Below are 19,624 nucleotides of genomic sequence, written 5' to 3'. Positions count from 1 at the left end.
GGTGGTAGTAACAGAAACACAGCAGTCTGTATGCATCTGAAAGTAGAGCAAATAGATGCAATCTTGCTTTGATAACTTCAGTAACCTCAGCTTTGCCAGTAGTATTGGGGGGAACAGAATTAGTTGTAAAATTGCAGGGTTTAATTTGCCGAGAGATTATTTTAGCATATGTACTTTTTCTTTCTGAAGTCAACTAGGTTTTTACAAGAATCTTTTCATTATTATTATTAAGATGTAGTAAAATTATATGAAATAGTTGTATTTGGCTGTAGAGTCGCTGGCTATAGTAATAGTGCTTTGAAATCTATGTTTCAATTAATTAAACTTTCAGGTCTCCTTTTCAGGTATTTTTAATGTCTGTCTTTATACAGATAACCTGAATGCTGTTTAAAATCCACAGGTCCCTGCTTTATGTAGGTTTATGTTAATCAGGCTTTGTTTTAGAAATACGACATTTGAAAGTGACTTGGTAAATTGAAAATAAAACAATTATGCCTGAAGTCTTTTCTGGGAAGTTCTTTTTCTAGTGGATTATAACTATAGAAGATGATGAAAGTATTTGTATAAATGGATTAGGCACTAAAACTTTCAGAAAAGCTGCTTTTCTGAGATTCAGAACTCTTTGTTTCTTAATCCTGTGAAGATCTTCATATTCCCACAAAAAGCTGGACATAATGTGTCCAGGAGTGCTGACAGTCTGGGTCCACCTTTTGAAATAGTTCGGTGCTCTGAAAGCTGCTGCTACATCTTCATTCTATGAGAGGAGAGGATTACTGTCACTTGACTCTGGGAACTGTTCTACAGAAGTGCCTCAAAACTGTCAGCTAAATTGCAGCACGGAAAAGCTGAGACCACTTAAAATGCTGTAAATTATATGTGTATAAATAGAGGAACAGAGCCAGGGTTTGTGGCATGTTTGAGATCTTCACTTAACTGCAGAAGATGAAGAGTGTCCTTGTAGCAATCAAAGTGGTTATGGCTTCTAAACAGTTTACCTGCTACTTGAAGCCCTCTTGAATTTACTGGGAAGAGGAAAGTCATGGAACTCTTGAAAGCAATTTTCTACCGCAGTTGTGCTTAGGGCAAGGCTACAGGGCACTCTTGCTGTAGCAGCTGTAGCGTGGGAGTGAAGTGCAGCATGGCAGTAAAGTACCGCTTTTGGAGGTTAGGTGGTGCAAGACAAAGGTAGGAGAGGAATAGCTGCCTAGGATATATTTTACATGCTGTGAGGTAGCATGCACAGAGCTCTGCCTTGGTTTGAATGAGGAGCCAATTGAGAGCTTATGGGTCAGGATTAACAGGACCACCTATGTGGAAGATATTGTGGTAAATGTCTGCTACAGACCACCTGATCAGGAAGAAAAGGCCTTCTTCAGACAACTGGAAGAAGCTTCGTGTTCGCAGGCCCTTGTTTTCATGGCAGGGCTTCAACCACATCAATATCTGCTGGAGGGATAGCACCAACAATTCAGGAGGATTCTGGAATGCATTCATGATAACTTCCTGACACAGGTCGTTGAGGAGCAGAAGATGGGACATGCTGTGCTGGACCTCATACTTACAAACAAGGAAGAACTGTTTGGAGATGTGAAGGTCGGGGGGAAGCCTTGGCTACAGTGACCATGCAATGGTGGAGTTGAAGATCCCGAGAAGAGAAGCAAGACAAAAAGTGGGATCACAGCCCTGGACTTCAGGGGAGACAACTTTGGAAGAATCCTATGGCATGGGATACAGTCCTGGAATGAAGAGGGATCTAGGAGAGCTCAAGATTGATCTATCTTCACTTGCAGGAATTTACATTATCATAAATCTTCATATTAAGATTGCCAGGGAAGAAATGTTTTCTTTTTTCTTGATTATGTTTTGAATATGCAGCAGCCAGAATCTAGTCAGGAGGTGGGAACTCATCATTGCGCAGCTGTGGCTTTCAAACTTCTTTATTCAGCAATTCCTTATGACTACCATCAGACTCCATACTTGCTATTGAGAGGGCTTGATGCTGCTCCCTGTGACAGCATCTCCAGATGCTTTTACAGAAAGTGGCTTGCTTGTTGCTGAATGGTTGCTAATCTTTGACCTTCTCCATGCCAGTTTAAAACGTTGGCTTTCATCTTATACTGCCATGCTTGTATAGGATAATACCACCTATTTTAGGACTGTATCACTGTGTTGCAGTGCTTTACTTCAGACCATGCTTTGTTTCTTTTACCTCCTAGTGCTAATAAATCCATGGCCTTGGCAGCGATTCCCATTGCTAGTGTAAGGAGAAGATATCTTGCAAGATAGTGTTTTGGGGAGTGTTTTTCTAGAAGGTGGTACAGGTGAGTTGCTACCTTGGCATATCTGAGAATGGATAGGAAGAACCTGGGTAGATGCCAGCATTTAAATATAGGTAAATGAAGTTGTGCGCTTAGATGAGCATGGACATGCGTGAAAGCACAGATGGCAGATAGCATGGTGGGAAAGGCTTCTGTAAAAACACAAAGATACCGGATTTAAACAGATAAAACTCCCTAGCTTTCGATGTACTGGCATTCAAGGGGTTCTGTTGAAGAATCATAGAATAGTTTGGGTTGGAAGGGACCTTTAAAGGTCATCTAGTCCAACCCCCCCTGCCATGGGCAGGGACATCTTCAACTAGATCAGGTTGCTCAGAGCCCTGTCCAACCTGACCTTGAATGTTTCCAGAGATGGGGTTGCATAGGAGTGCAACTTTTTAATTAGGGGCAACTAGACCTCAATCGCCTTGTCTGGGTATCAGTATTGTCCGCTAGGGAGAGAGCTAGTATGTGTTTATCTTTGTGTACTTCTTTAAGAGTTCATAGGCTGGTCAAATAGCTACTATGTGTTCTCTGAACACATATTTGAATAGCGTAATGCCTATTACCTTTAAGCCTTTAATTCAATACAACTCTTCCAGAAGGTGGGTTTTAAAAATTAACAACTGTCATGTTCTGATCCGGCTATTAAAAAAGATGTCTAATAAAGTTTAAATTGGAAGTCAGATTAGTGGCAACCTTGTTCAGGTGCTCAGGCCTTAGAATAAAGGTGTACTGTTCACTACAAACGAGAAGTGTGATCTTCTCTACAAAAAGGCCACAGAAATATACAGTGTCACTTAAAATGCGTAGAGGTGTATGCTAATCTTTTTGCACTAATTCTTTGAGAGAGACTGTGGTAGCTTTAAAACTGTATCTTATCTGCTCACTGTTTGATCTTTTCTTTCTCAGGGTAAACAGAATAGCTTCAGACCTCTCCAGGCTCCATAACTGACAGCAAGTGAGGTTCCTGTTTAATGGATTGTTTAGAGCTTAATTTTCCCCCTGTTCTTCAGGGAATTGGTGTCTCTGAGAAAATAATTGCATGCTTGACGAGGACAGAAACTTTATTGCAGTAGTCCAACAATCTGAATACAATCGTGACACTATACGAAAAACTTCAAGCAAATGGCCCATTCAGAAACCTTACGTAACTGTGGCAGGTTTGAGTTTCCAGCAGATTTGAGTTTGCCTTTTTGATTATCATCTGATGTGAGAGGAGGCTTAGAGTTTCAAGTTCACAATAAACCTATTGAGAGCAACTCTTTTCTTAGCTTGAACAGTATCTGCAGAGTTCTCTTCATCTTTGGCTTTACTAAAAGAAACTATTTAAACTTAACCAACAAGCAGGGATCCTGGAATTATAAGCAGAGTATCATTTTGTTTTGATAAGGCTGTCTATTACTTTGGGCTCTATCTGGAGTTCTTAAATGACCCTGTTTATCTCTTCTGCATCGTGGAACTTTAAGTACTGTTCCATGCAACTTGCTTATTTTTTAAGACTTCAAGTTACTTTTAACTCATTTACTGGGTTAAAAACTCTGGCCCTGGGCATTCCTACCACAGAGTCTGTCTGAAGCTGCAGGTATTAAATGTAAATTTTGGATTACATTAAATGTATAGGTTTTTTCCCTATCCTCGTGTGCAGTTCAGCATAACAGGAAGGACAGAATGAAGTACTGACAGGTGGGAGGGGGTTAGAGTTGGAAAAGAGCAGGTTTTTTCTGTGTGTTTTAAGGGGAAAGCTGAGGTTTTGCAAGTTTGGGATCCTGTTTGGATTTTTTTTAAACCCTTCCAAAAAAGCCAGAAAACAAGCTGGCTTTGTTCCCGTATTCTTCTTGTAGACTGAAGTCTTTCCTTTTGATTGTGGGATCCACTGTAGTTATTCTCCCATGTCCTTGTTGCTCCCAGACTGGTGGACTTCTGCATGCTCTCTTTCAGGCAGCTCCTGCAGTTAACTTTGAAACTCTAGTGACTGTAGACTGTAGCTCTTGGCTCATACATGTAAAATTTCACACAATACTGCAGAGCTGAACATGCTCAATAGCTTTGTCGGAAGTTCTCATAGCGTGCATCCTACTTCAGAAATCTTTCTCAAGAGTTGAAATTAATGGAGACATTTAAGCTTTTGAAGGATGAGGGTCACTGAGAGGTGTTTCAGTGCAGGTTCCAGAACTGTACCTTGGAATCTCATGCCATAGTTCTGGAGATTGTAAGTTTGTCTTCTGAGACACACCTATTCATTTCCATCTTGTCTGAGAGGAAATACTGACTTCTATCATGTGAGATTCTCTTCAAAAAAAAAAAAGAGACCAACTCTTATTTCTCCATGCTGTATTATCTCTGTGCATGAGTAAAAGTCTATATTTTAGACAAAGCAGAATCATTTGTCGTGTGGTAAATCTCCTGTGGTGTGTGGTGGTCCATCTTCTGCTATAGGGAAACTCCTGGGCTTTCCATTTCTTTATATGTGGGAAGGCATTTTTGTGTTACAGCTCACTGGTATATTTAGGCTGATTAAAATAGATTGTTTATGCTGAGTTCCTAGGTGTCAAGGTGGGATCGGTGAAGTCTGAAAAATATGGATATATATTTTTGAACTAGAACACTTCTAATACTGATTTTTGTTTTTATTCCAGGAATGTACTCCTGAGAACCTGGAACTGAAAAAGAAGATTTTCGGTCAGTTAGATCTTATTGTTGGTGACAATGTTATCTTGAGCAGCTCGACCTCTTGTCTCTTACCCAGCAGATTGTTCACTGGCCTTAAACATGTTAAGCAGTGTATTGTGTCCCATCCTGTAAGTATGATGGCATGTTTTGGTTCTGTAGTAGTAGTACAGATGTTTAATTAAACTTCATCCCAAACTCTTCCCTGCAGACTGAGAGATATAGAAGAATATTTGGAGTGCTTGTGTGCCATCGTTAGTATGCAGGGGCCTGACTTATCAGAAAAGCTTTAGTTTGGTCATTCTGTGAGCAGCAGCATATACTAAATTGAGAGGATGTATGCATGTTTCACACTGGCTCAAGATACATTCTGTGTAAGCTCTCGTGCTCATATTGTGTGTTGCTCAGACTATTACTCTCAAAATGTAGGAATTCTGTGTTTTGAAGACAAACCTATAAAATTCCCTACTTTCTTCTTGTGGCATCACTAGTGTTTTCTAGTATCCCTTTTCAGCCGCTCTTGGGTAATAGTAAGGATCCAAACCGATGAGCTGCATGTGCTTGTCAGGTATGTCGATGAAAGATGGAAGCTTTTGACTCTGGTTTCTTCAGACTTCTGATGCAGAAGCAGTATACCTGAAGAAGAAAAGCAGTTCGGATTAAATGGAACAAATTGTACTTGGAGCTGAATTTGCATGCTTTGTGACTAGCTAGGATAGGGCAGTGATGCAGAAATGGCATAACTAGAGGTGGCAGCAGAACCTCAAAAAGCTGAAGGGCACCTGTGAGCCTCTGTAGAGGTCTATGTGGGGCTGCCATACAGAAGTTTATCACATCTCTCCTCATCATGGAAGAGCATTTTGTCTTGATCACTGGGATTCTTACTGCTTCTGTTTTCCACTACTCAATAGCTAATGAATTTGTTAGCCTAATGTTAAGTCTGGTGTTTGACAGATCATAGAATCATAGAATCATTAAGGTTGGAAAAGACCTCTAAGATCATTAAGTCCAACCGTTAACCCACCACCACCATGCCCCTAAACCATGTCCCTAAGCAGCTCATCTACACGTCTTTTAAATACCTCCAGGGATGGTGACTCAACCACTTCCCTGGGCAGCCTGTTCCAAGGCCTGACCACTCTTTCAGTGAAGAAGTTTTTCCTAATGTCCAATCTAAACCTCCCTTGGCGCAACTTGAGGCCATTTCCTCTCGTCCTATCGCTAGTTACTTTGGAGAAGAACCAACCCCCACCTCGCTACAACCTCCTTTCAGGTAGTTGCAGAGCGCGATGAGGTCTCCCTTCAGCCTCCTCTTCGACCGGCCTGGCTGAAGGGGGAGCTCTGGCGTGGACTCAGGGGAAAAAAAGGAGGGTTTATCACTTGTGGAAGAAGGGGCAGGCAACTCAAGAAGATTACAGGGATCTCGTTAGGTCGTGCAGAGTGGAAATTAGAAAGGCAAAAGCCCAGCTAGAGCTCAACCTGGCCACTGTCCTAAGAGACAACAAAAAATGTTTTTACTTGTAAAAACGTTTTTTGTTGTCTCTCATGTTAAAATTTTTTTTTTTTGTCACTAATGACAGTCCCCAGATTGCGTTCTAGCTGGGCTTTTGCTTTTCTAATTCCCTCTCTGCACAACCTAACGGGATCCCTGTACTCTTCTTGAGTCCTCAGTTAAGAGGACTGTTGTCATGAAGGCTTGCAGTATCTGGAGAAAGGTACTGCTCTGCTGTCTGCAATTTGATAACTACAGGTTGTCTCTCCAGGGCATCGCTCAGGGTGTAAAGTAAATGTCAGTTCCCTGGGCATCCTCAAGAGTGGCAGTGTGAACACAAAAATACAGCACTATTTTACTTTAATGTCTCTACAGCTACCTATAGCCTAATGCTACAGTGTCAAATCATTTGGTCAGTCCCTTTCTGACACTGCTCCACCACCACCTTCGCCTTGGGGTGACTGGGAAGCAAAAGGAACAAAAAGATTGGTTTCTTTCTGTACAACTAGTCTTCATCCCCTTTTAATTAAAAAAAAAAAAAAAAAGTCAAGCTTCAAAGTATGTATTAGTGCCTAGGTTTAGCCTTTCTCTGGTCTAAAATTCAGTAGCTCCTTATCTCATATTTCCAGAGTTGTAACTTTCCGTAGTGCAAAAGAAGAGATAATGTCTTTTCTAGACTTCTGTATTAAGTAATTATAGCTATGATTTTTTTTTTTTTGTAACCAATTCCTGGGCCTCTGCCTATTCTCTGGCTGTTTGTCAGTCTTTGATTTTACGTTACTCTGTCTTACTGTTTTCCCAAGTTGGTCTGTATCAGTTGACTTGTTTAGTCTGAGCTGCAGTCTTTATAGGAGCCACTTCTGAAACCAGATTTTATCAGATCTGGAAAGGGAGCTAGTCCCTGCGTAAACATTTTCTAGGTTGCTGTTGTAAAGATATGTGTATTTTCCAAAGCAAATACTCTGGAATGCCTTAAAATGTCTAATTGTTCTGAAATGGCTTTGCAATCCAACTGAGACTATTTTCTTGGCAATCTCAGCTTCGCTCAAAGGGGAGTGTACTGGAGAAACTGTGAGCCAGTGTACTCTTCCAGGGGCCTTTCTGCACCTTTTACATCAGGAAACATGCTTGTTTTGTAGTATTGTTGGCTTTTGGTGTTTTTAACCACGGCCTTACTAACATCTTGAACACGACAATAGGACATGGGGAATGGTGGCTGCAGGAGGCAAGCAGCTCTGGAAGACACTGAAAACAAGAAGTGTGGAATTTGATATACCAGAAAAATTAAAAGCTAAAGTTGTAAAGCCTCTGGCACAGGTGAGCATACTGAGGAGAAATTAAATGAAATGCCCAAAGGGCAGAAGGAGCTCATCCTTTTGCTTAACATAGTAATAGGTTCAGCAATTAAGAAAAATAAATGAAATCCCGTAGCACACCTGTATGATAGAAATGCACGCAATACTTGTAGGTACAGCTGTTCTCTGCAAGCAGTTTCAGGCAGTGTATCTGTAGAGGTCTTCTGCAGAGCGTTTCATTTCTCATGTACTGTGTACGCCTAGGTCACACAGCCAGAAATATGGAGCTAGAGGAGACTGTGTACCATTGCGTGAAGTCCCTTGCTGTACAGGAAACAATGTAATCAATTCACCTTAAAAATGTGTTAGCTCTATCTGTTACATTTTTTTTTTTTTTAACTCCACTATTCCTGTTGGAAGTTGTTCGTGTCTTCTAATTTTTGTTCCAATTTTATAAATAGTCCATTAAAATTAATTTTATGTTTGTTGGCAGCTTTTGTTTAGCTTAATTCTTTCTCTGTGTCTACTTTGTCATATCCTTTCTTAGCTTTCATTTTGCTAGGCTGAGTAAGGTAAGCTCTTCTGCTCCCTGAAGAAAGGCTTTGCAGTCCCCTGCTCATTTTTAGAAATCTTCCCCCACCCCCAATTTCATCCACGTTTTACCACTTTTAGTTTTTACCAACATCTATTATCTCACTCCTAAAAAATTGTCTTCCTAAGTCTCCTGAGGGTGCTCGTGAACACACCCGTATACTACCTGTGCCAAGTTAGTGAAATAGAATATTTCAGTAAGATGACTGTCAACACTAATCTTGGAAGAAATTTGTAATAGCCTCAGTCTCTCTCAACAATTAACTTGTCCTCTTCCTGATTGGAACCTGTGATATACTTAAGGGTTAGAAAAGCCTTCAGAGAACTTCTTGGTGCTTGCAGCGGTTTGGGTCTTGCTAAATTGCCTGGCACCACACCTGCGATGGTGTCCATCACGCCGTTCTCACCATTGGTGGTGGCACTGCCAAAGAGATTGATGTGAGAAAGGTTATATTGGAACAAAAGGCACTTTAAAGGGCATGAAGTAAGTGTGTAGCAGACGTAGCCTACAACAGGTTATGCGTTGGTCAGACCCTATAGTAAAAGGAACCACGTAAGTACTGAAAAGAAAGAACATGCAGAGAGGAAAGACTGCTTGCACATTGCTGTGACTAAATCCTGTACTTGTATTTACATGAACACAGTTAAGAGCAGTTGACTATAAGAGAGGATGGTGAAAGAATCAGTTCTTAATTACCATCCTTTAATGTCAATGTTATTTCTGGTAGTAATTTATGATATGTTAGCTCCTTCTGTTGCCTGGAAACTAGACCGGGAGCTGAGTTTAACACCTTAAGAATATGGCTGAAGGACTGCTGCTTTTGGAAAGAGCGTGCAGGCAGTGTTACTGCCTGTAACACTATGACCTGAAGAACTTTTAGCTGTTTCTAGGATGTTCTTTAGAATTTTTTGTTTATTACTTCAAAAATACATTACACAAAGGTCTTGACTTGATGAGAAATTACATTGGGGAAGAGTCAGGGAGAGGTAACTTTTTTTTTAAAGTAGGTACAGTGTTTGAAGGTAACCTGTTCTGCAACTTTTTCGAAGTTTGTTTTATGTGACATCTATTACTGTGTTTAGCATATATTTACAGGCTTGGGCCAGTAGCAGCTTATCTATTAAGTGTTGCATCTTACAAGTGGTGTTAAGCAATAATTTTGTTAAAAGTTCCTGAATATCTGAAAGGAAATACCTTGCTTCATTTGGAAAGACAGGTAGTGGCCATATGTCTTACAACAACAAACAGCCTGAATATTGAGAAAACACCACTTACTCAAGTCAGTATAAAGTCTTCTAGTACTGTTTGAGTGCTATCATCTTTAGTGTAGCTCCATGAACTTTGCTGAGGTTAAACAGAGTTAGATTTAACGCAAGATTAATTATTTTTTTAAACTTGAATTAATACACCAGCTTTTATTGGATTGGTAAAGTCTTTCAGGGTCTGAAGGTCAGGCTTACTCTGTTCACTGGAAAATATTCACACTAGTAGCAAGCTATAAAGATGCTTTATATTAACTTGTTCTGTTAATCTGTTGATAGTTGACATTCTTCTTTTGTGTTTCTTCTTGAGGTAAATCCACCTTACTTTGTGCCGTTGGTTGAAATTGTTCCTCATCCAGAAACAGATCCTTCTACTACAGAGAGAACATATGCCCTGATGAAGAAGATTGGTCAATCTCCTGTCAAACTAAACAGAGAAATTGAGGGGTTTGTTCTGAATCGGCTCCAGTATGCAGTGATAAGTGAAGCCTGGAGACTTGTGGGTGTATGTATATTTTTTTTTCCAATTTCTACACACATACACTACTGGTTTTGTAGATGTGACAAGCGAGATTGTGTATTTAAATTTCCTATAAATTTGTGTCATCTTCGTTAAACTGTCCCTTATGAACATGAAATATATATTAACATGTAAATAAAAAACAGTAAGAAGTGGTGTCAGTTATAAATAGCAAAGACTGAGAAAGAAGTGATATGATCATAACGACTATCCTTTATCCTGCTTTCTTTTCAGAATACTGTCATTTTCAGGACAATTAAAAGAACAATCTTAAAAGCACAGAAATCAAAATACTGATTTTTCTTTTTTCTAGGTTGTCTCATCATTTCCTGTTATTTTCCAAATGTTTCTGGCCTACTGTACCGTGGTTATGAAAATAATATTTTAAATGGTTTTCTCTTTCGCCTTTCAGGAATTGCACTCATAGGTTCAACAGTGATTTGATACTTGTAGTTAAAGACAGATTTCTCCTCCTCCTGCCCATTCAGACTTCTAGCCAAGAATCATTTGTTTGTGCCCCGTCAGCTTTTCCCACAGTTACCTGTTCTGTGCTGCAAAATCTGATCTTTCATCAGGAAGAGCTGAATTATGAGTCTACTGCTATTCTGTTGAGAAGAGATTCAATTGGGCTTGAGTAGGGCTTACTTTTTTGTCATGGAGAGTGTTTTGATTTTTTCAAGCTGTTTAAAACAATCATGCACACAGATATAGGTAAAGATCTTAAAACTAAGGTAATACTAACATATCGTAAACAAAGCAACTTTTTTTCCGAAGCAGTATCTAAACACAGTTGCTGAACTGATTTTGCTTACCTCTGGTTAGATTCCATAGCAACACAATGCAACAATATAAAGGAGGTGGTGAATAATAGTAAGCAAACCAATATTGTTAGGAAAGAACTGATCTTCTACTGGAGATGATTCTTTAAACTAAAAAAAAGGTTTCTGTTATTAAAAAAGTTAATACAAAGTTTTAAGTATATGATAAGAAAAACCCCTTCAGAAAGCTGTAATCATGTTGAAAGACACAGGATAGAAAGGATAGTAACCTCTAAATTGTTTTTTAAACCCTAATAACCCTGGATGAAAAAAACATTTTTGAGCGTAAAAGTGTAAAAATGACTACTAAAAAATGTGAACAAGGAAGGTAAGTTCATGGTGAAAAAGCTAACTGAACTGCGGTGTGCATTGTTAAGGAGGTTCCCACACTGTAACTTTCCTTGAAAGGAAGGATCTGATGCAGAAGTAGAACAAGTCATGCTAAGAACAAGATTTTTGGAGCACGAAAGAGTAAATGAGTAATGGCAGGCTGTGAAGGAGAAATGGAACTAATCTGAGAATCCCAAAACTCAAATATGAAGTTGATGAAATACTGATTTAAGTACCTTTTTACACACCGACTAGCATAATACTGCAGAAATGGAAGTTAGTACTTAAATCTGAGTTCTTTTAAAAGAGTTCAGAGCATCGTTAGGAAATGGTGGACCAGTAAGTCTGATAATGCATAGGCATATTGATACAATACCCACAGGTATCTGAGGAAGTAATGCCTCAAAAATCTAGTAGGATTCTTTCATGTCTCTGAGAGGCATAAACTGAATTGTGGAAGCCGCTGCCATAGAAACCTAGGATGCTAAAAATATGAATGGGTTCAGACAATATTTAGACACATTCATGTTAGAGGAAGACCATGCAGAAGCAACCTGCAGCTGTTGAAAAAGACTGGACTGCTGGGAGCTGACGCAGTACATGTCATTAAAACTATCACTCTGTATTTGGTTTTTGGTTAGGGAAAGGGTGTAAAAACACTTCATGGGCTACTATTGGAAAAGAGCTGTTGATTTGAGGTGAACGTTTAGTACGAACCTGCATGGATGCTTTTTGTGTGGGTGGTGGTATATGAATAGTAGTAACAAAATAGTGCTTGAAGCACTGACAGATAATGAGAGTTGCTTTCCTTGTGCATCATCGAAGTTTCCAAGTTGTCCTGTTTTTGTATAATTTTATTGCATTTCAGGCAAATACACATTTAAACTGTAACAACTTTGGCTGTATTTCCATTCCAAAAGCCTGGACAAATACCAGCTTTCAAAGGTGTATAGTTTCAGCTGTGTGACTTCAAGCTACACACTGCCTTTGATGGGAGGAGAATCACTGCAGATAGGTGAGAGCTGCAGGCCTGGGGCAGTTTCTGTGTTTCTACTGTTGTGCTGCCAACTTAGTAATTTTTATTGCAAGTCATGTTTTTTTGGTGTTTCCACTTTCAAAGTGGGGAAAAATACTTCTTGCTTCTGATTGTTAAGTTGCTTTTCAGTCCTTATTGTTGAAAATGTCAGCCTCCCCAACTCTCAGTCTTTGAGAGGCTCCTAAAAATCAAGTTTTACTCATATTGATTCCTTCGGGTAACAAAAGTTTTCCTTACCCTAAGAAGCACTGGGGGTGGAAGATAAACTACGAATATTAGCAGGAGGGACATATTAATAAAGCATTCTTGTCCTAAATGACCACACTATTAATCCTTTTGTGGTTAGATGTGTAAATTGGGTGTATTGGATGAGGCAATCCCAGTCAGCCTGGGTGCAGAACACAGACATCCTTACAAAATTACTTATGAACACTGTGGTATTTTGATGCTAGTAATTGTGTATTGTTTTTGACTGTTGTAAAAGAACAATGAGACAGAACCATAAAACATAATTTCAAGCTTACTTGTTTTGTTAGTGGTTGTGAAAATCTGAACAAGTATCTTTGTATACCTACAGTTACATGTCATAAACTGATCAGCGGTCCTATTTCTGTTATAAGTTTTCTTTAATTTTAACACGGTGAGTGCTTGAGAAAAATCTGTGTTGTTGCTGGAGGACTGTTGTATTTGCACTGCAGTGTATCAGTTCTTTGCCACATAATAAAGACATAAATATTCCAGATATAAATGCTATGTGTGAACCAGGAGAGAAACATAGCAGCAGTCTCCAAGTGTTTTGAAGCCACTTGAAATGATCTTAAATCAGCCCCTTTATGTAAACAACTATCTGTTTTTTTGAGAACTTTGCTGAGATGCAAGTTTAAAAGTTCTCATCTGTGTCCTCGCCTCAAAAATACTTATAGTAATGGCAGGGGAGTGATCTTATACATGCACACATGTGCACATATACTTTTATCCAAGTCCAAGTTCAGACATCTTTGCATGGACAGTCTTTTTTTTGTCTGTTGTTTTTTTTTTTTGGTCAGTTGAGCTTATTTCATTCAAGAAACTAGTGGAAGCTTCTCCAGTAGAAGTTTTAATGTACTATTAAAACAGGCATTGATGGTAGGACAGACGTGCAGGTATAGCTGTACTAACAACATTTATCTGGAAAACTTTATCAGAAATGGACTGAGCAGCTTGCAGGATACACTTTAGTTCCCAAATGTAGCTCGGCAACTGGCAACTTGCCAGTCTCTCTCTTTTCTTTAGCAGTGCTGTGTTGGGATGTGTGATGGGTGAGGCACAGGACAGGGATCATACGATGGGAGAAGGGCTCTGATACAGAGCATAAACATGAACATGGGGCTGTATAGAAAGCAACGTGGTAAATACAGCTGCTTGCTGGATGATGCGTGGGGCTCACCAACTTCTGCCACATGGGTCCAAGAGTAGGAAAGGCTATAACACAGCCAGAAATCTGAGGTAAGGCTCTGCCAGGAGGTTGGGTTCAGGCTCAGACTCCACATTATGTTGCAAAAGAGTTAGTTAAATAGCTTGCCTTTGTCTTTTTCTGAAGGTAAAGTTTTGGTTGACTTCATCCAGAAAATAACGACTAAATAGTTTCACCAATGCTTTATATCAGAAGTCTCAAACCTTACTCTGAACATCTAGGACTGTCTTTTTACTGTGGATTACTGAGTGGAAGCTTATGTTGGTGAAATATTTTTCTGAGCATCCCCTGGAATTTGCAAGGAGGTCATGAAATACAGCAGTAGAGAGAGTGAGGAGAACATGGCATTTTTTCAGCCCATATCTAGTTTAGAAGTTTCAGCTGCTTTTAAGAACCTACTAAAACTATTTTGCATAATGGATCATATGAGAAGTGTCTTTAGAGTCTGTATTTTCCTCTGTATAAGCTTTTGATACTGTCTTAATGTATTTTTTCTTTAGAAGTGGGTTTTCATTTAGGTTATAGTCATTGTAAGAGAGAAGAAGAATGGGCAGTCCTGCCTTTTTTGTTAATCTTTTGGAAAATAAACAGTCATGGTTTGGCTGTGTGTCCATTTTAGTTAATTTTCACAGCAATCAGGTGCATTGGCTTCAGTCCCTAACTTATGTACCTCTCCCTTCTCAGGTTTGGCAGTCCTTAAATGCTGGCAAGACTTTTTTAATTCCAAATTCCTTATTATTAATAACTGTATTAGTGTTATCCAGAAGACCTTTCCAAAAGATCAAAGATAAGGTAGAGGGTTAAACATCTAGTTATAGTGCCCCATAAAAGGGGGATATCATAAAAGGAAGTTTAAAGGGCCAGGGAGAAAAATAGTGTTGATACTGAGTGTTTCTTACAGGGTGAGGTGAGTAAGGGTGCCATGGAAGAAGGAAGATAAAGGCCAGCAAAGTAAGGAGGTGTGAAGTGTGTAGGACAACAAGTTTCTCAAACATGATGAAATGGAAAGACATGGAGCTGGTAGAGGGATCTGGGAGAAAAGTCATATGCTCAAAATGACAGGACTGGAAAAAGATCTCATCAGGGTGTGGATCAAAGTGACTTGATTAAAGTGATAGTGAAGAGATGGGTGTAACAAGGGCTGCTGAGAGAGAATGCATATATTAGTGGCAATCGGAAAAAAAATACTGGATTTCAGAAATACAGAGGATGAAGTGGCAAATTTGGAGACAGAAAGTATGTATCCCTGGAGGGAATGGAATCCAAAATAACTCTATAGGCAGACTGGAGTGAGTAGGAGAATATGATGAATTGGTAGTATCAGAAAAAGTAAGATTGTTTTTCTGGCCATGTCACATTTAATACGGTTACAAACCAAGTCAGTGACAGAAGTTGTGATGTGGGTGTGACTTACAGATGTAAAGACTGTTGATTAAAACCAAGCAGGTTGGGTTAGTGCCTAAAGGTGGAGACTGCAGAACCACCACAGGTTTTTGGAAAGGAGAAAAGGATCCCTGCATAGTGAGAAGCACTAATAAAATACTGAAGGAGCATTAGGACAATACCATGGCATCACAGGAGATTGAAATCTCCAGGAAGATAAAATTGTGGTATATAAATGTCATAAGAAGTGTGGAGGATCCTGAGCTAGTCTAGATCTTGAAGTTTGACTGGCCGTTGGGGTCACTGAGGATTTTGGTGGAATTTGTTTTAAATTAAGATCTTAATTCTGTAGCTGTGAAAGCTTCTGGTGAACTCTAACACACTTCTTCTTCCCTCTGACAAGTGCTCAAGGGCAAGGCTTACAAGAAGGGTTACCCAGGATGAAGAGGATGAAGAATCCCCTTGGGAAGATTGTTTCACACCTAGACTTAATGAAACTGGGTTGGAATTCTTTCTTGTTTACTTCTTAGCATAAACACCGATCCTTGTGGAAGACACCTTTCTGACCTTGCACCCACCCTGCTGAATCATTCCACCAACTTACGATCGTCAAAGTGGGAGTAGGGTTATTCCCTAGGGGAAGACGGTCTAACTTGTTTCTCATTTATGTGTTTTTCATTTCTGAAGAGAAAAAGTAAAAGGCTTTTCTTTAAGAGGGTCTATGTGACAAGGTGAAACTGAGCTCACATATATAGAATAATATATCCTTCTGGATATATTATCTATAATAACTGGAGGGATCTGTCATGTTTTCCTTATGGTAGCAGCAATTTTTGTCTTTTAGCAGCTGTAACCAAAAAACTACACCTGTAGTCAGAAGGCCAAGAGGAAAGCACTCATCTCATGATTCTGAGGGCACCTGGTCTTCAAATGTCAGTACCAAAGCTGAGGACTATAGTATCAAAAGAAATAAATCAGTTTTTAATTTGAAAATCAATTTGCAATGATTCTGAAGTGTTTCAAGAGCCTGTTAACTCTTTAACATTACGTTTACAGTTTTTAACTGCTGCTGTGGTTCAAATGCTTGTCTGGAACTGTGGTTAATCTTTTGTCCACAAATCCATGTCAACCAGGAAAAAAAAAAAATCACTCATCAAGCACAGCTTTACCAGCATAACTCATTGTTTGGATGAAGCACTCCCAACAGAGGAGCGCTTTTGTTGACTATGCTGATGTTGTTCAGAGAAGTTGCGTTGCCATGTCAGGGGAAAAAACTTTCACAAAACGTATAGTGCCTGTGTTAGTTACACTGATGCTGGTTCTGTAATCTGAACGCTGTCTGAGGTTTGTGTTTAGTCCTGTCTTTATGCAGACCTTCCTGTCTGCCTCTTGATGAGTTACTTTACCATGCCTATGCCTTACCTTTAAGTTGAAGAAAATAACGCTTCCTTATGCCTACCATTTTATGTCTGATTAAATTGTTACCAGAGCTGTGTGTTCCATTTATGGTGGGTAGATCTTAATAATTACATTATCTTTTCCTTTTCAAGACAGCGTTCAAAAGCCACCTGCAACAGGGATTCAGCCAGGTTTATTTTTGATAGGAGCAATGCCTGCTAACAGATTGAGACTTGAGGTTGAGTCTTATAAAAGGCTCTATTTAAGCCTGAGAATGAAACTTGATGTCTGTGGCCAGCTGTAGAAGTTATATTGGTCCTTGGCTTATTGTTTCCTTTTGAAGTAACAGTAGATGTGTAGTTGATGAACCCAGGGAAGACACTGTGGGCGGGATTCAACTCACTTAAGATGGGATTTCTACAACGCAGATGTTGACATCCAAGCTCCTTAGTCATCTTTCAGTCAGTGAGGAGAATTAGGCCCTTTTAGGACACAACTCATCTTATCTATTCTAGATGCCTGCTTTAGGATGCTGATTTCTTTTTTCTCCCTAGTGATTATAAAGAGACTCTAGATGTCTAGCTCAGATGTCAATGTCTGCAACAGTTCAGGAGAGCTGTCCTGCACGCCTGTAACTCTAGCTAATCACTGTGATATGAAGGAGCATTCAGACAGGGCCCTGGGGAAAGAAGAGGGAAAGAAAGGGAGGGAAAGAAAAAGACCTGTCTCTGGCCAAGCAGATGAGTATACATACTTGTATTCTGCAGCTCAAAGGGGCTTGTAGAGAATGAGGCACTGAGTAGGGAGAGCACCTCAAGGTAGGGTAAGAAGACAAATTAGAAGCAGTTCAGCATCTCTTCCACCTTCTTAACCAGAAGAAAATGTTTTTATGTCTCTTGGAATAAAGAAACCAAGCTTTATCTGATGGAAGTGGTTAGAACAGGTCTTAGTTCGTTCATATCTTTCTGGTAGGTGGAAAACAACCTCATGTAATAAATGTTACTCTTCTCAAGTAAATCTGTAAGGTAATGAACTGTAACTCATTTTTTTACAAGCCTTCGTGTGCTTGCCCTAACCTGATGGGGGCGTTGGCTTTCTTGTAAGTGCTGCTATGTGGGTGGAACAGCAGTGCTCAACTTTTAACAGGAGAAATACTTCATTTTGCATGCTCCGAATGCTGCCAGCTCTGAGACGTGAGGCTGGCAACGAACTTGAGAACCTGGGCAGGCTGAGGCTGGGTAGGTTGAATGTTCAGTGAGTTTTGTGGGAGGGAGTGGCAGCTGCATTGCCTGCGTGTTTGGTCCCAGCCTTGTTTGCAGGTGGCCTCAGGGGTAGTACCCACTGCTGCACCACCATTCTTCCAATTGTGACTCTGCCCCAAAATCCAGAACTAAGAGAATATGAAGGGAGGTGTAAGATTTAGCCAAAACTCCTGTATTTAAAAGAGCTGGTACAGTACTTGGATTTGATATAAACTCTTTTGGTCATGTGCTATTAAGACTGTCACATTTGCTCTGTGTTCTCTCAGTTTCTGAGAAAAAAGTATATTGGTTAACATAAACATCTCAATTTAGTTTTGGTACATGAATTATTGTAAGTAATAAGTATCAGGCAAACTAATGTGTACAAATAGTACATATTGTATGAAAAAGTGTATTAATTTATAAATTTAAAAATAAGATACTGTCAAAATGTATCAAAGTGTATTTGGATTATGAAGTACAGCAATCTTAGAGATGTGAATGAGTGTTTATACTGAACCATAGGAAGGCTTGCATAATAGATGGACATTTCTGGCAAACAGTTGTGTTTCTGTTTGCAAGCTAACTGCTATTTCTAGCCTTAGTTTTTATTACTTCTTTAATTTTTTAATTATATACAAAAAGCAGGCAATTTTGCATTAAAACCAAACATTCACAAATCTTCCTTCCTGTTCTACTTCTGCTACTTAGGAAGGAGTAATATCTCCTACTGATCTAGACCTTGTGATGTCTGATGGATTGGGAATGCGATACACATTTATTGGACCTCTGGAAACCATGCATCTTAATGCAGAAGGTAGGTAGTTTAAAATGATATAAATATGAAGGGAAGGCTTACATTGCACAAGACTCTGGAAGTGTCATGTAACAAACCAGGTTAGGATTGCTGCAACTATGACTCGTCTCTCTCTTTATTGTAATGATAAGAAAAGGAAAATTTATCTAAAACTTGAGGTCGGATGGAAGAAAATGGGTATTGACTATCCTATTGTAAGTGATCAGATGAAAGATGACGAATCATTGAAACACTAGCTGTGACCTTCGTTTTTTCCAAGATTTGTCCCAGTGCTTTGCAAACATTGCCGTACCCATAGTTCAGGACTGTCTGAGTCTCAGGAAAAGAAAGTACTGAAAAAGTTCATCTGATGATCCAGTGTCAACAGAAACTCGCTTTCTGTAGATGAGTGCCTTCCCTCCCCGCCCCCAAATTCATAGCAGAGGCTCAGTGTAAATATCGCTGGAGCTGGCTTGCTTTAAGCTGGCTTAGATCTTGAGTGAAGTAAAATTGCTTCTGTCTGCAAAGTACTGTGCGTACAAAGCTGACTTGACAAAGCAGTCAAGTAACAGTTCAACATTTGTCTTACAATAATCATAACGTTAATTGCATAAAAGGAAATAAAAGTTATGGAACAGGGTTACAAAGGTTTGAGCAATGAATTTAACAAAACATGAAAACTTCAGGAAGTGACGATCAACTAAATACATTTTTAGCTCTTTATGTTATGGGCTGTGTCTTTATTCTGGTTTTGTATGGTCCCTGACATGGTAGGCCCCTGCTCCATTACTGGATCTTTTAGGCACTGCTGCAATGCCTAATAATACAATAATAAAATAAAAGTAAGAAAAAAATAAGAAACCAAGATCATAAAATATCAGTGCACAATTAGAAGTGTTATTTTATGTCTACTTGTTGGTTAGTTACTTGACAAAAACTTATGTCTCTTAAGGATGACTAAGCAATTTTGTGTGCAGTGGATCCTCCACCAGAGTCTTTTAGCTTGTCAGTTTGGTTGTG

At 39.4% G+C, this 19,624-nt stretch overlaps 1 protein-coding gene across 1 annotated transcript in view; it reads left to right on the top strand.

Annotated features, from left to right (window-relative positions):
* Nucleotides 1-18,625, top strand: part of CRYL1 (crystallin, lambda 1) — a gene marked incomplete at both ends in the record, with an annotated part of 39,456 nt that extends 20,831 nt beyond the window's left edge. The window contains 3 exons of the mRNA XM_009576597.1: nt 4,958-5,119; nt 9,940-10,134; nt 18,520-18,625. Of these exons, the coding sequence (XP_009574892.1) occupies nt 4,958-5,119; nt 9,940-10,134; nt 18,520-18,625 (463 nt within the window). The remainder of the gene's footprint in view (nt 1-4,957; nt 5,120-9,939; nt 10,135-18,519) is intronic.
* Between the last annotated feature and the right edge of the window lie 999 nt (nt 18,626-19,624).

The sequence above is a fragment of the Fulmarus glacialis genome, unplaced genomic scaffold (genome assembly GCF_000690835.1).
Source record: "Fulmarus glacialis isolate BGI_N327 unplaced genomic scaffold, ASM69083v1 scaffold10714, whole genome shotgun sequence".
Taxonomy (NCBI): Eukaryota; Metazoa; Chordata; class Aves; order Procellariiformes; family Procellariidae; genus Fulmarus; species Fulmarus glacialis.
This window is presented reverse-complemented; position numbering and strand designations above follow the sequence as displayed.